Below are 15,908 nucleotides of genomic sequence, written 5' to 3' on the forward strand. Positions count from 1 at the left end.
TACGATGTCCTTGACACCTCTGTATCCTGTTCCCATTTTGCACTATTTTTGCTGCAGCAGCAACAGATGAGTAGCGAGGGGGGGGGTGTGGGCTCCTTAAACCAGCTGTTAACCTGTGTTTTTCCCCCCCTTTACTCCACAGAGTCGCTCCAGGCAAGAGGACCCAGAGCAAGCTCGACTGAAACAGAAAGCTAAGGAGGTAAGCTGCTGCGGAGATCATTACCCTTGACATTTCCCTGACTCCAGCGTATTAATTTTTCATGCCTCGCTACATATGTAATGCCATTTAAAGTCGGACTTAAAAAAGTTTGAGGAATTATTCGAGCCGATTGAAGCCCATGTGTGGAAAATGATTTTCTGTGCACCAAAGACACCCCCCTCTTCCTCTATGCCTATTCTTTTTCTTTTCTTCATCTATTTCAGCCCCTTCCTCTCGCACCAGTTTGAATTTAGACCCTTTGTTGATAGATGGGCCATCAGGGGACGGTTATACAGTCATAACTGTAGTCGCTTTAGTAGGTGTATTCTGTATTTATTTCTTCATCTCTTTCCTTTCTGTTAATGATATTTTATTGTTATTTTCTTGTTGCACAAAACTACATAAATATCTGTCTCTTAACCTACTTACTATGTTTTGGCTTAATAGAGAGCAAACAAACACTTTGTTTTCATTTCTCTTAGGAGAAAAGTCAAATTGCAACAACAGTTTACTACGAGCATAAAAAGGAAAACAAGTGAATGGTATAATAATAGTTTCAGATGCACCAATTCATGCTCTACATTAACTTTTACTGCTACAAAGGAGTAGAAAGAGTTATTTCCTCTTCAAGTAATAGGCCAAGGCACAACACATAGTGTTACAAATTGGAAAATGTTTTACTGATGTAGTGCGCTTCTGCTCGCAGTATGATGCTATATCCTGCTCATTTTAACTAAAGCTGGTCTTGTGTATGGTAAAATTCCCAGTGGACCCCAGAAAGTAGACCACTGTTCTTTTAGTGGTTGGTTAATGTTGTTTACGCAAAATGAAATAGTTCTGTCACAGCGGAAGTTTGCGTTTGTTAGTTTTTTTTTTCTTTGTTTACTCCAGAAGAACTTCACTAGGTGCTCGCAGTCCTTGGCTCGCTAACAAGGATCAAGAAGATTGTGTGGAGCTTCCATAAAATAGTCTGAGTAGGCAGGAGGATAAAACAAGCACCATTCACCTGTTGTTGTTGTTATTGTTGATGTAAAACTTACGGAGCAGACGTGGTTTCTTCAAAGTCACTTTCTCTTTTAAAAAAAAAACTTTTATTCATCCAGGTAAAGTTTACTGAGCATGTATGCACTTTTCTCACCAATACCCTAATTTATACTTACACAGTTATACAATTTTCCACTTGACAGCTCCCCAGTGCAACCGCTGTCTTTTAATGTCCACCACTCAGCCATTTACATTTAGGGGTAACTGTAAATGCCTTGCTCCGGGGCAACTCCGTGTTGTTGTTTGGCCAAAGTATTTAGCCAGTCTGTGGTGTTGAACTTGTGACCTTCAAGTGACTCGTGGACTTCTCTTACCTCTGGCTACTGGCAGTGCTCTGTCTTTTCTCTTCGTCTCCTGGACATTTCTTTCTAGCAACATTGAGCCCTGCTGCAGTTTAGAACATTCACTCTAGATCTCAGCCTACCCATAAGCCCCACATATGCAAATGAAGCAGCGTAATAGGCAGTGCGATAGGTTTAGCTCCAGGGGCCATGTGATCAAAGTGGATCTCCTCCCTGTTAAGTGGCAGTCCGCTCGTCATCTGGATACGGCCAGATTAGTGCCTCGTGAGGAGACGCCGCGTGCACGTATGCGCATTTCCATTTTCATGTGGAATTTTAAGAAGGTGGTTTTGAAATTGTTACTTTATGTAATGCTTTCTCCCCAGAGACGAGGAAGACTCCCAAACCTCCCCCAAGTGCCCCCCTTACCCATCTACCCACACACACATGCACAAACACACCTTCTTCCACCCTCCCTCACCTCTTTCTTTTTTGCTTAATGACCATCGTTTCTCAGCCCCCGTGCCTCTCCGGTTTTCATCACCTGAGCTGGCTGTTTGTGTCACTGCAGAGTCTGTCGGCAGCTCACACATCTGTGCAAATTTCATCAGGATAATGAGCCCGAGTTACTCTTCCAGGCGACGGGCAGAGGAGCCAGCCTCTCTTTAAGCCTCTCTCCATGGTCACGCACACATACACGCAAAAAACAACCACCGCCACCAAACAATCATCATTTTGGAGAGATGAAATTACATCGTGTTATACACTTGAACCAAGTGTCGGCATGTGAATTGAGCTAGCGCGTGATTTGTTTTTAAAAAGGCAGGCTCTGTATATTGTGATCTGAGTCCAGTGACCAGGTGTTAACTCATGCTAAACAAATGCATGATATAAATGGTCAAAGCAGGTTGAAAGCCACGTCAGGTCAGTTTCATTTATATAATTTGCCTCTGTGCAACATGTCAGAACACCTCCATCCTTAATTGGAAGGAAAAACTCCACAATGAAGAAACCTCAGGTGGAGCAACAAAGAAGGGATCCTTCTTCCAATGTGTATCCTGAATCCTTTGTCATATCCAGGTTTTTCCAGGTAAAAGTGTTTTTTTTTGTCTGATAGTGATATCACTTACACTCTACAGATCCACATAGTAGATGCTTGAATGGTTACAGTTAAGTCACTAGCATTGCTCACAGTCTCTCACTTAGACTGATAGCATAACATAAATATTGGTTCTCACCTTTTTATAGTTCCTTAAATGTTGATATAGTGATTTTAAGGGCATGTTAGTAAAGAATACAAAACAATAGTTTAGATTGAACTTCATCTAAAATGTGTTGTTTGTTTGAAACCTGAGTCAGTATACTAGCAGGATCCAACACCAGTCTGTCCATTTAGACCTTTGGTGGTCATGTTCCCCAGAGGATAAAACCCAATGTATTTGTCATCTTTTGTTTTGTGTACTGTTAAACTGAAACTTACAAACAAGAAATATCTGAATATGTTCACACTGTAAATCTTAGTGCTTGATTCAGATTTTTTGTTTGGACATTCATATTACTTTTTAAATGTGGCAAATATTAGATTTCAGTGTGAGCTGCTCATGGTCCTGAATTAGCACGCTTGCAAGAGTAATAACAAAGACGTCACACACAGTATGATGTAGAACAGAAGTAAAACATAAAGGCTACTGAAGTCAGCATTTGCTATTTCATTTAAAGGCTGATGTGCAGTGGGTGCCGAGCAGACGTTAACAAGGATGACGGAGAAAGAGAGCCAATTTTTTAATTATGGCTCTTTGTGGAGCAATGACTGCTTCTTGTATTGAGGTGTGTGTGGATGCTGGCTCGTAGTCAGAAGTGGTGGGATGGTGACGTGAATGACTTCACAGAAACAGATTTCCGTTCAAAAATTTCAGAATGTCAAGGGCTACTTATAACTGCTACTGTCAGTGCCTCTCCACAAGACACTCACTTCTGTCTCCAATGCTTGTAATCTGAGTAATGCCAGCACCAGAATTGTGTTGAATGTCGTCCTATAGTGACGTGACAGTCACATAAAGAGTCAGACTGAGGTTGCATTGCAAAAAATCTGGCTTGTATCTGACTTAGGATGCTGAAGCTGTATCCAGAGGCGTAAGTAGATGTATGTACACAAATCTGTTTCAGATTTGGTGCCACATTTGTCTGCAATAAACCTGAACCTAGTAAGCAGATTGCCATGACATTCACTGAGCATCTCCTCAACAGATGAAACCTTGTGGACAATCCATGAGAGTCTATTAGACCCAAACCTCAACAGTACAATCTTTTGTATTGAGGCTTAAGGAACATTGTAGGTCTTATGTGTTACTAGCAGGGCCTTTTGTACATTTTTGTAGTTATGCCTCTAATTGTGTATTTGTACCAGCAAACCTTAACCCACAACCTTGTCACCAACAGAGCAGGTTCTTCAGATAGACGCTGATAGAGGTTTTGAGAGAGAGGGAGAGAGAGAGAGAGAGAGAGAGAGAGAGAGCCTAGCACCTCTGTTTCCTCCATTCACTACCATTTGGCCGAAAGGTCAGATGGGCTATTTCAAAAATGCCCCCAGTGAAAATCAATGGGCAAATCGTGGAGCTCAGATCCTGTTTGTTGTTGTTGTCGGTGGTAGTGGGTCTATGTTCTGTCTGTTCCATCACTGAGGCAGGAGGGCCAGGCAATGCCTAGTCATTGAGAGTGAGAGAATGAGAGAGAGAGAGGGGGAAGGAGACAGAGAGACAGAGACAAAAAGACAGAGAGAAAAGGAGACTTTGGGGGGCTGCGGTGGCGAGAGATAGAGAGGGAGTTAAGGCCAGCAGAGATATATCACGATGTCAGACACACAGACACACTGCAGCCACAGATTCATCATCGCAACCGCGTCTCCAGGCACAACTGGACACAGGAAACGAGTGAACTGGAGAAGAGGAGTGGAGCAAGGACAGGCAGAGAGAGACGAGGGAAGAGGCAAAAGACAAATTGGCTACTAGAGCTGGCCAAAATCTGACCAAAAGCTCCCGTTAGGGCCTGTTCGGCTGCTGAAGTAGACCATGTCACGCCGAGAACGCTAATATTTCCACTGTATGGCATTGTTAATATAAGCTTGTTAAAGATCCAACCACCATAAACTATTGCTCTTTTTCCGGTCTTGCTATTGCAAAAGAGATGTCACTTGTAGCTCAGAGTGATTCCAGAGGACTTGTGTGAAAAAGAGAGCTGTCCAATAGGAAGATTTTTGTTAGAATAATTTTCAAATATTTTTTGTCTTCAGGCATTGAGAGATTGTCTTTTGCCCATTTTGACACGCAGCACAGCTTGAAATGTCTTGAACCTCTACCGAATTAATTCTGCCCTAGCTCAACTTTGAACCTTGCGTGGCTCCAATTAAAAGCCTACAGTTATACATCCTTACTTGCTGTATGAACATATACGTCAGAATCTATGAATCATATTAGACTAATACTCATGTGACATATGCATAACCATGGTCAGATTTAGCATATTTTGCATCTGTTCCCATATAATAAAGAGTTGTTCATGCCAGTGTTGTGTATGTTATTTAACCCTCTGCTCAGCCAGAATACACCAGGCCTTCATGCACACATACATGTTTCTTCATTGGCCTGGCATCCTCCACAAGTGGCCAGGTCATGGAAAGACTGGAATCCACCCACACTGAAAGCTCCGTCAGCCAGAGCCTCACACTTCTCCAGAGAGGAGAGGCTCTTGTGTGTCAGAGGACAATGTAGCAGCCCCTTAGTTTTTATTAGGCCAGTTATATCTCCAAGTTCATAGGCTCTCATCCTCTGGCCCTCCACAAACTGCTCTGCTCAAAGAGGCGCTCTCCCCCATTAGGCAAGCCCCAGGCCAAAAGCCTGCTACCCTCCTCCATGTTCTCTGCCTTTCTGTGCTGACTTTCAAAGAGAATTCCTGCTGTTTTGTGTGTCCCAATTCATAGTTGTTATATTCTTGTCTTCTGGCCTCACAGATGCACAATACCTCAATATGAATAGAGCAGCACCATTACGGTCAGCTCGTGGGATTGTGAATAGAAGGACATTATGCTCATGTTCGCCTCAAGTGGAAAGATCATGTCTTTTTAAACCTGTTTCTTTCTTTCTCTTTTTTCTTTTTTAGAAATTAGGTTATACATGAGTTTAGCAGGTGTCCTTTATTTACGTCATACAATTTCAACTTGATTTTCATGTTTGTTTGTTTTTAAAGATCATACAGTGGGTTGATGTGGATAATTTAATTATCACATAAGAGAGGTCTTCTTTGTAGGTCCTAAAGATAGTACAGTAACCTTATTTTTTATTTGTTGCTTTGTTGTCGGTAGTCTCAACTTCAGTTTTTCTTTACCTCAAGACATATTACAAGAAAAAAGAAGCAGGCTTTAAAAGTACCTTTGGTGTTCCTGTGTGTTTTCGAATATTACAAAGTGCTGTAATGAGAAGGAAAACAACAAAAAAAGGAGATTTTTTTTTTTTTGCCTCAGAGGGAGATAGCGACTCGTCTCCTCGCTGTACAAGCCTGTAGGTTCACTTTTCTCTTTGTGCGCCAGAGCACTCCTTGGGACTCAAGCGACAGGGGAATTGGGCATGCTGAGCTACGCTGGTGGCGAGGTGCCAGCCTCCTGTGCCTGGGATATAAGTGAGAGGGAGGCAGGAGGCAGGACACGTTTCAATTAGGCAACAAACACTACACACAGAGGATGGGAGGGGAGAAGAGAAAAAAAACACCTCACCCTCACCAGCTAACTTCTCCCTTCTGACCTCTCCTAAAAACACACTTCCCTGAACCACTCTGCCCCACCTTTTCTCTTCTTTTCCATTTAAAATCGGAGGTGTCATTTTTGTGGAATTCATATGGGAAGGACAGTACCGGGGGTCTTTGTGAGGTGATGCTAAGTGTGCCAGCTCGGCCTGCATGTTTCCATTAGATTGTCATGTTGGCTAATTAGAGAGCGGCAGCATGATTCACCTTGTTAATTAGGAGGACTTGCACACCATGTGCCTGGGGGCGGTGTGGGAAAGAGGAGCCCAGCCTCAGAGCCTGCTAGTCGCCTGCTGCCTATGAAGATTCCCCTTCTCATCTACCTTCCTTTCACTCCTCTTTTTTTTTGATTTGGAAATGAATAAATCATTGACATCGTCCTCTCTCGGAGTGTGAATATCTGAGTTCTCATCTTTTCCTGGATGCAAATTAGGCGTGATCAATAGAAGGTGACGAGCGGCGAATCTAAATGTTAAAAAAAAAAAGAGAGAGAGAGAGACAGTGAGCGAGAAGACTGCTAGACGAAGCATGCCAGCGCAGAGTGAGACAAAGCGAGAGAACATTTAAAGTAGGAAATTTTCCCTTAGATAAGCAGTATTTTTAATGATCACCACTCTCCTCTCGACGCTCTGGTGTAACGCCGTCAGAATCTGCTTAACACTGATTTCTGGCTCCTTCATTAAACACCGTTCCTCGGCAAAATGTGCAACCCAAATGTTATTATTTATAAAAGTAATACTTACTCCGAAGTAAAGGCATCAAGTCTCTTCAACACATTCAATTTATCCACATATCTCACACAGTGTCCCTATACACGTTTTAATTCCTGCAAATAAGTCGCTGATGAAGATGAAGAGGAACCGTAGGGTCATGATAGTGGCACTCACATAATGACCTTAGCTGCAGGGACGACTGAGGGCTCTGAATAATTGGTCCTTGGCCCTGGAAACACTTCTGACATACTCTGCTTCAGAGGCATTGGACCACTGTGAGCCAAGACTATTAGCTCATGCATGTATTTTGAATTCATCTCCATAGGTAAAATAAAGAAAATCACAAACAGATTGGCTGGAATTATGTGAAGAAGAAAAAGAATTTCAGAACATTTTAATGCACTTGTTTAATCTTGACTGATTTAATATTAATTAAATCAAGAAGATTGGTGCAAATACAAACGTGTGTGTCTTATAAATACAGTCAAGGTTGTTATGAAATATGCCAATACATATGGGTACGCAGTGCTTTAAAATGGCACTGAATCTATGGATATAAGACTCTAGTCTATACAGTAGATCTTCAATATTAAATACAATACAGTGCAACTTTATGCCTTGAAGGACAATTAGACATAATAGCTGGCAGTGCTGCTGCATGTACACCATGCACACATTTGACATACTGTATACTTTCATATATAACGTCAATATTAGACCCATTTCTCTTGGGGAATGCCATACGTAATCATTGAGGTCTGTTGATGTAATCATACATGTCTATATCCAGTTTTAACACAAAGCCTTGCCTACATTAGCAGTTTGAGGCTGAACTCGTTTCTTTGTAGTGTCTGAGTGCAGATGGAGAAGTGAAACCTGATTGGTTACTGCAAATGGCCCTTCTCCCTGCAGCAAACTAACTGCCAGGCACTTCACATGAAGAAAGGCCTCAAGATGCAGCTCGCAGATGTTCATGTAATGTCGGCCATGTGGGTGTCAGGTAAATGAGATCCATGGATTACAGACGTGCATAAAACACATATGTAAAGTGTCAACACACTCTCATGTGAGGTAGTAAGAAAACTCGCACGGCATTGTAATTCATATTTGATAAAGTCAAGGAGAAATATTTTCCCTTGCATCTGCTAAATCTCATCCATGAGACAGTTGTGCACACAGATTTGACCTTAAAACACAAACTAAGAACTTCTTTGAGTTAAATCACTTTACTTTTTTCATGAAGCGTTATAACTAATACAAAACAATGTTCAAAAATCTTTTTCATGTTTTGTGTCAAGCTCTAAGTCATCAAATTGTGAAGTGCAATTAATGTGAAAACAAGATTAGAGTCTACAGCTATGCTAGTGGCTCTGTGAGGCTGCATGTAAGCACAGCTAATATCAGCACGCTAACAAGCTGATAAGCAGATACAACGTTTACCATGTTCACTATCTTAGTCCAGCATATTAACATGCTAACATTTGATAATTACACATAACCCATGCTAATTTGAGACATGGGAATGTCGTTAGTTTTGCAGGTATTTGGTCATAAGGACTCAAACATTGACCTGATGCTCGCACCAAATGGAGAATTTCAGCAAGGCTATTACAATTCATCAACATCTCTGCTAACTCGAATCGAGGGTCTAAGGACAGAGGGTGTCACTCCCTGTACAGATTGTAAAGCCCTCAGAGGCAAATGTACTTTGTGACTTTGGGCTATACAAATAAAATCTGATTTGTTTTAAATTCATTCAGTAGTTGTAGTGCTAGTTATCAAACAACAGACCAACACTGCCATTCCTAGAGCCATGCTGCTAGCATGGCTAAAACTACTAGAATATTAACTATTCCTACAGAGTTACTAGTTTGATTCATAATTTAACAAAAAACTAAAACTTTCTTTCTGCAACTGCATGCAGTCAAACCAGCTTTCCTCCTTAACATACTTTACAGTATCTTTATTTTCTGGTTGTAAATCAAGCCACTGATTATTATTTCTCAATTGTAAAGTTTTGAGTCATATCTTCCAAGCCTCTCTCTTACATTGCAGTCACTGAACATCATCATTGGTTAATTTAATATTTATTATTATTATTGGTTAATTTAACACTGTTACCAAGAACAAAAGCCAAAAAACGTTTTTGTTCTCAGTATTAATAGATTTACATTGCAATATTGTGAATCAAAACATTTGGATGTATTGATGTATTGTACTCAAATGTAGATTGGTTAAAATGCAGGTTCAGTGCAGCAAATATCTGGAGTCAGGTGACCATCTTCAGTGCACCCTTGTACTAGTTTCTGTTTTGGTTTTGATCTATAGTTTATTTTTTTTGAAAAATCCTAAACATGTTTTCTTTCTGCTACTGCATAGCTGCACTTTCTATGACTTTTCTTTGTACTTCCCATATCGTTGACCATACCCAGGTTTTCTACCATGTGCTTAATGTGTTTAATTATTCATTTAGATGCAACTTAATTCTTGTCAACACTCCAATAAACACTTTCCATTACAAACCTTAGCTTAGCCTATAGGCTGGTAATACAAAGGTTAGAGCCATGATAAGAGATTTGATTCTCACTTTATTTAAAATGCACTCTACCACTATGGGGGAACAAGAAGCATTCACCAAAAGTGGCATATGTCATGTCTATATACTGAGAAGCCCCCCAACTGTGTCCTGTTGGACCAGAGCTTTCTATGGGGGAGGGTAAGAGACAGACCAACTCAAAACCCATGGTCTGGCTTTTCTACTGCAGTCTTTGCAGGGCAGACAGCCCTTTAGCTTCCTTCACAGCCCCGTAGCTGCTTGTGACGTCAAGCAGAGCGTGTTCTGCTCTACCAAGGACATCTGTCTGTAAGCGTCTGGGGGGCCGCGAGCAGCCCCTCAGGCCAAGAGGGAGAGCGGGAGGGAGGATGGAGAGAAAAGCCTTTGTTAAAAACAGCAGAGATGGAGAACGGCAGGTTGGCCATCATGGCTCCTGCAGCTCATCCCCCTCTTCACTCCAAGCTATCAGAACGCTCTAAGGTTCTTGCTGTATTTTGGAAATTTTTGCGTTATAAGTGAACATGCCACTTTTTCTTCTGTGTTAAGAAAAGGCCTGCTATCTCATTATTTAGGCCATTTTTACAAACCTATTAAGGATGCAGAGTTTGGGGTTAAACACACTGTAGGAAACAGTAAACTGAAACAGCCCATTCATGCATGTTTTCTTATTTTTTCTGTTAAATGCATTTTAAATTTAATTTAGTTTAACGTAAATAAGAGTACTTACATGTTCTTACTTACAGCCAATCAAATTTCTAGCATGCTGTCATAAAAATATTTAACCTAATCTGAGCTGCCTAAATCTGTATTAATGTACATAAATAGTGAATTGGTGAAAACTCCATATTTAAATACTTTATTTCAATGTGTCTTTATATGAAAGATGAACATATTTGCCTTTGCAAAAAGGCTCCAATCAGTTTAGTCAACAATGCAATGACAAACATTAGTTGTTAAAACAATACTGATGTTGTATAACATTATTTAGCATTCAGTTTACTCACAGAGGATGGGAGGGGAGAATTCTTAGCTCCAGCTGCACTCATTCAGCCACAGTGTGTTCAACTCACAAACCAGACGTCTACACTCCTGATAAATATTAACTTTCCACTGCCCTTAAACTAGAGGTCTTAGTCTTATTCAAATATGATTTTGGAAGAATCTTCCAGGACATAACCTCATGACACGAATAATCTGATGAATACATGTAATTTGATATCCAGGGCCTGGATTTTTGAAGCATTCAGAGCAGGAAAAAGAAGATATTGTATTTTTGTGGTGGGTTGTAAGTAATTTCATGCTACTGTTGTTTACTGTCATAAAACATTGGGTGATGCTATTTATTCTCAAAGGAGAGCTTTTCAGAGCATCTTCTTGCATCTTCTTGCTGAGAATGTGAGGATCTTAAACCAACAGTGTATTTTTAGCTGTAATCAAACATTCAGAGCAGACTAGGAGTCATTTTGAGAGGCTCGGACCTGACTAAAATCTCATTCAGAGCTTCATTGTTTGCCATTTGCTCTTTGCGCCACAATAGTGTTAATTGATAGGGGTTTTGTAGGGCACTCAACATCTGTAAGAGAGCTTTGTGCAACTTGTGATAAGTGTTTTCCAAGAAATGTACACATTTGTATTTGCGCACACGTCCCCACACTGAACAAAACACCATCACCTGACATTGTGCTTTTTGCATCAAGACTAAAACCTCTTTCTAACAAAGCTGTAGATTGATTCTTTTGGGTATCTTGAAAATGTTCTACATCTCCTGACCTTTGCTAATAATTTTACTTTACAAGTTCCAGTCCCCTGCTTTAAAAGGGCATGCAGGCAGACTGGAAGCACTGGTATTTACGTGACTTTGGAACAGCAGATATTTATGCAGGACCATTGATCGGATCTGGCAAATGTATGCATCCTGCCATCTAGTTATATTTCCAGTCTGGAATCTCAGTAGTGACCTTTGTTGTTTTTGGTGGCGATTGCAGCTATGGCTTAATATTACCAACGGGGTAGTCCAGAGGGTAGAGAGAGATTCTTGTACTTGGAGGTCACAGTTACAGTAGTATGTAGGCAACATGTATCCACATTCCTTACCCAAAGTGTATGTTTCTACATGAACATATTTATGTAAATGTTTCAGTTAAATGGTGGTTGAAACAACTGCCAAAAAAAACAAATCTATCAGAGCCTGGCCCAACTCTGGCTTGTATCACTTGGCAGCAGTATAAGGAAGGTAGACTCGGCGTAGTGGCACCAGATTGAAATCAGAAATCAGTCTCCCTGTGTCATGGCGGGCTCTTTATTGACGGGAAACGCAGACTGGAGGGTTGCAGATGGTAAAATGAAGTCTTCATTTATCATACAGTCATAAATCTGAAAATGCAGGCAGTTGCTGTGGGCGCTGGGAGCCCATGCCTGGTGCCAACTGCCAGGCGGAGATGCCGGCATCCTGGTGCCATCAGTGAGATAGCGGACCTCTCTTTCTCTCTCTCTCAGTCTCTCTCTCTATCCCAGCTCGCTTTGCAGTGGGATTCTTTAAGGTCAGGCCTGGAGAGATTTGTGTGTTGTTTGTGGCAAAGCCTAATAAGGTTAGCATTGATAACATTAATGCTACATTTGCCATGTGGACAAGGGCAATAATCATCTCCAGCCCGTTTGCCTCATGCAGCCACGATCCCCAGTTTCTGACTTCATTATATTCTCTGTCTCCATTTGCATAGTATTACGAGCCTGAATCCCAACTCGCCGTTGCCTGGAATCACTTCACAGACTTCATGGAGTGTATACATTTCACCACCATCTATTTTAAAAATGGACAAATAAATGTGTTTTACATATTCGGCTTTTTGGTACTACTGCTATTATTTCCCCTACTTTGTGTTGTCAGCTTCTTTGAATCTTTCAACAGTTCCGCCGTGCTAAATGTGAAGTGGCAACACCCTAAAGGGCATGCCTTGCCATCGGGGTTTTAGGAAAAAATCAGAGGAAACTGCATGCACATTTTAGATCAGACTTTATACACCAAAGCAACCTTTTACAAAGCAGCATCTGAAAGTTACATCAAATTTTCCCCTGATCAGACAACATACATGCCTCACACAAACACCAGCGCCCAGCGAACGCATGCTGAGAGATAACATAAAAGAACATGAAAGACATGAAAGCACACATTGATTGTCCCTGTTCGCTTCAACCCAGGCCTCTCTCCCCCAGCGGGCAAGCACGCAGGCAAGCTGGTGGGTAGGCAATCCCTATGCTGTGGCCAAGATTGATAGGCACGTGTACATGTGTGTGTGTGAGTGTGTGTACTGTGTTTGCATGTTTGAGGGAGTGCTGACACCCTCTGTGCCATGGCCCCAGGCCCTCACACATCCACCCAATAGAAAGGGCAGCTCCTAGCGACGCTGGGTTTTCCTTAGTCCTGCAGCTAGACATGACATTACCTTAGGCAGTGCCTCCACACAACTTCCCCCTTATACATCACAAACTGCAAAAATCACAATGGGACCATGTGACTACACACACACACACACACACACACACACACACACACACACACACACACATATACACACACACACACACACACACACACACACACATATACACACTCGATCTTTGACAGTAGCTCTGTTAATGGCTGACAACAGGCTTCCATTTTGTTTGGCTCAGGAAAGCTTATACAATACATAGATGGACATCCATGAGGATGAAGAGCGATATTTGTTCTTGGGACCCCTTTTACATTGATCCTACTCTTGCCTCATGGCTCATTCATTCTCACCAGATCTTATACCGCTCTAAAGTTTTGATTGCAAATGCTCCTGAAATCTAAAATTGTAAACTTTATGTGGTTAACATAACAGCAAGAAAGTAATGTAGTGCTGTTCTATATCATAGACGGTTGTTTTTTTGGTGGCAGTGATTGTTATGGATTTCTTTTATGCAGGTTTAGGCATTGTTGATCTCCAACGCCACCACAAAGACATTGCACATTAATCAAGTTGGTGTAAATATGGGTTTTTGTTTAGAGACATTAAATGTACTTTAACTTGCAGCTTGGCATTATGGTCACTGGTGCATACTGACACCTTGCACATGAAGTACTTACTCAAACAGATGCATGTGACACTGTGGCAACGCTACACCACATACTGTATAATATAGAGTGTACAGATATTTTCTAACCTTTGTGTTGTCGTCTTCAGATGCAGCAACAGGAACTGGCTCAGATGAGGCAGCGAGATGCCAACCTTACAGCACTAGCCGCCATTGGACCACGCAAAAAACGTAAAGTGGATTCACCAGGGGCCACCCCATCAGGGACAGAGGTAAGAACTAGACTCACCTAATGGTTATATGATCCAATTTCTTTGTCCATATCTAGTTGCTAGTGATGACTTGATATACAAACTCAACCACAGCCTCACCACTAACTTCTTTCTGTCAAAAAAAGGGGCAACTTTTCTGTATAGGAAATATATTGTACCTTTCCTGGTAGACATGTGAGCGGAGCTGCATTCAGTGTATTTGTGATGATGAGGAGGTGATTTCTTACAACTACCTAAAACATAATGACAACCTTCCTACTGGCTCTTTTCACAGAGAATACTGTAATCCAAGATAATGTGTTTCTTGTTTATTTTCATACAGTGCATGTTTTTGTGTAGACAGCTTTCAATGGTAATTTTCATGGTCCTGTCATCCCTGACTGTGGTAAGTTCAAACATGAGGGGTTTATAGATATGCAAAAACATGAGTCACAGAATACGTTTCTGCAAGACAGTGAATAAGAAATAACCCATAACTGCAGGTAAAGCAGCCAATTTCAATTCCAGCTGCTGGTTAGATAGTTGTTTGAAAGAAGTTTTTGTTTCAATGCAGGATATTCTCCTGAATATAATTACCGTCAGTCACTTTCCACAGTATACTCCAAAACCTCTCATGAGTCTGTGGGTCAAGGTTTGTGGTAGATAGAAACTCAACACTTGGCAGTTGTAATAGTTTTCTGACATTATCAACATGAGTGCAGTGGCCGACATTGGACAAATAAACAATAATCTACAGCAGGATGTGGTATTGTAGATGTAGATGCAAAATCCCAGTTAAATTTGCTGGCTACCCAGTACACAGTTTCCCTTTTGTTGTTTCTTCATAAATTCTTATATATCAGTGTCGCCATATTTTCCTGATGCAGAAATTAGCTTTGTGCCACTGCGCAGCCAGTCAACCAATGTTACACTACTAATTCCTTCCAAAAAGAAAATCAGTTATATGTGATCTATACAGACGGCCTCTGTAACCTGTTTAGTATAAATAGAATAACATGCAGTCCCTTTTGGTGATAGATGTTATCCTGTGACAGTCCACTATTGGGAAACCATTTTACTAACCAAAGATTTTTTAGTGTAGAAAAACCAGGCGTGCTATGACAAAGTAAACAACATAATGTAAGTGCCTAATTGTTTCAAATTATGTAATATACTTGAAATGTAGTCAAGATGCCAGAATGCAAAAGAATAAATAAAAGTGGAGATTGAAAATAAAAATAAAACTCCCTGAGGGAGTACGACCCTAACCTCTCTAACAGTTTTTCCTCTGTCTGGCTCTTTAGTTGTCATGCAGAAAACTCTGACAGTTTGACACATTATATGCTCGAATGTTTACTGGGGTGAACAGAATGTAAGAGGATAATATTTATTTCTGTACTTCAATAACAATGGTAAATTGATAAAGAACTGGTTAGTGGTTGATTGAGTGTGTCTGTTGTTTCTGTATATTTTGCACTTACATTTAATATTAAGTTGTACCAGTAGATTAATAGGATTATAATTAAATTAAAAGCACATATGAGAGGAACATACTTACTACAGCGCCATGGGCAACACAATAAGACACAAAAATCAAGACATGAATATCAAAGCATTACAGTGACAAACATAATAATAAACATGGTAAACCCATGTCTATGGGATATAGGGAAAAGGGTAATATACTGTAATTCAAGCACACAATAGAATATAGAATAAGCATAGCAATCAATAGAGGGGAAAAGATGCTCTGCTGCATCTGGAATTACAACAATAAGACACCACAGTGGGCGATGTGTGACATCCACTATGGTTACTATCATCCTGCATTAGATTTACTGTCCCTGTGTCCAAGTAAATTTATTGAAATTAATCATACCAACTGAGATAGGACATAGCCTTGTCTTCGTTTTATCTCATAGATATGTATTCATATTTATATCGTGCCAAGTGGCCACAGATCACAGACTGAGTGAGAATTATTATTATTATTTCCAGTGTGGCTTCCTTATT

General features: G+C 40.7%; 1 protein-coding gene across 4 annotated transcripts in view; it reads left to right on the plus strand.

Annotated features, from left to right (window-relative positions):
- LOC104920772 (transcription initiation factor TFIID subunit 4) overlaps nucleotides 1-15,908 on the plus strand; it is an 80,025-nt gene that overhangs the window by 41,095 nt on the left and 23,022 nt on the right. For 3 of the 4 annotated variants that reach the window (XR_003462757.1, XM_027281524.1, XM_027281525.1), the window contains 2 exons: nucleotides 143-199; nucleotides 13,794-13,916. Coding sequence is in view for 3 of the 4 variants with exons in the window: in XM_027281524.1 (XP_027137325.1) it covers nucleotides 143-199; nucleotides 13,794-13,916 (180 nt within the window). In the remaining variant the exon portion in view is untranslated. Of the gene's footprint in view, nucleotides 1-142; nucleotides 200-1,090; nucleotides 5,071-13,793; nucleotides 13,917-15,908 lie in introns of those variants that run through there. The other variant, XM_019274298.2, reaches the window with a different exon arrangement.

The sequence above is a fragment of the Larimichthys crocea genome, chromosome VIII (assembly GCF_000972845.2).
Source record: "Larimichthys crocea isolate SSNF chromosome VIII, L_crocea_2.0, whole genome shotgun sequence".
Lineage (NCBI taxonomy): Eukaryota > Metazoa > Chordata > Actinopteri > Sciaenidae > Larimichthys > Larimichthys crocea.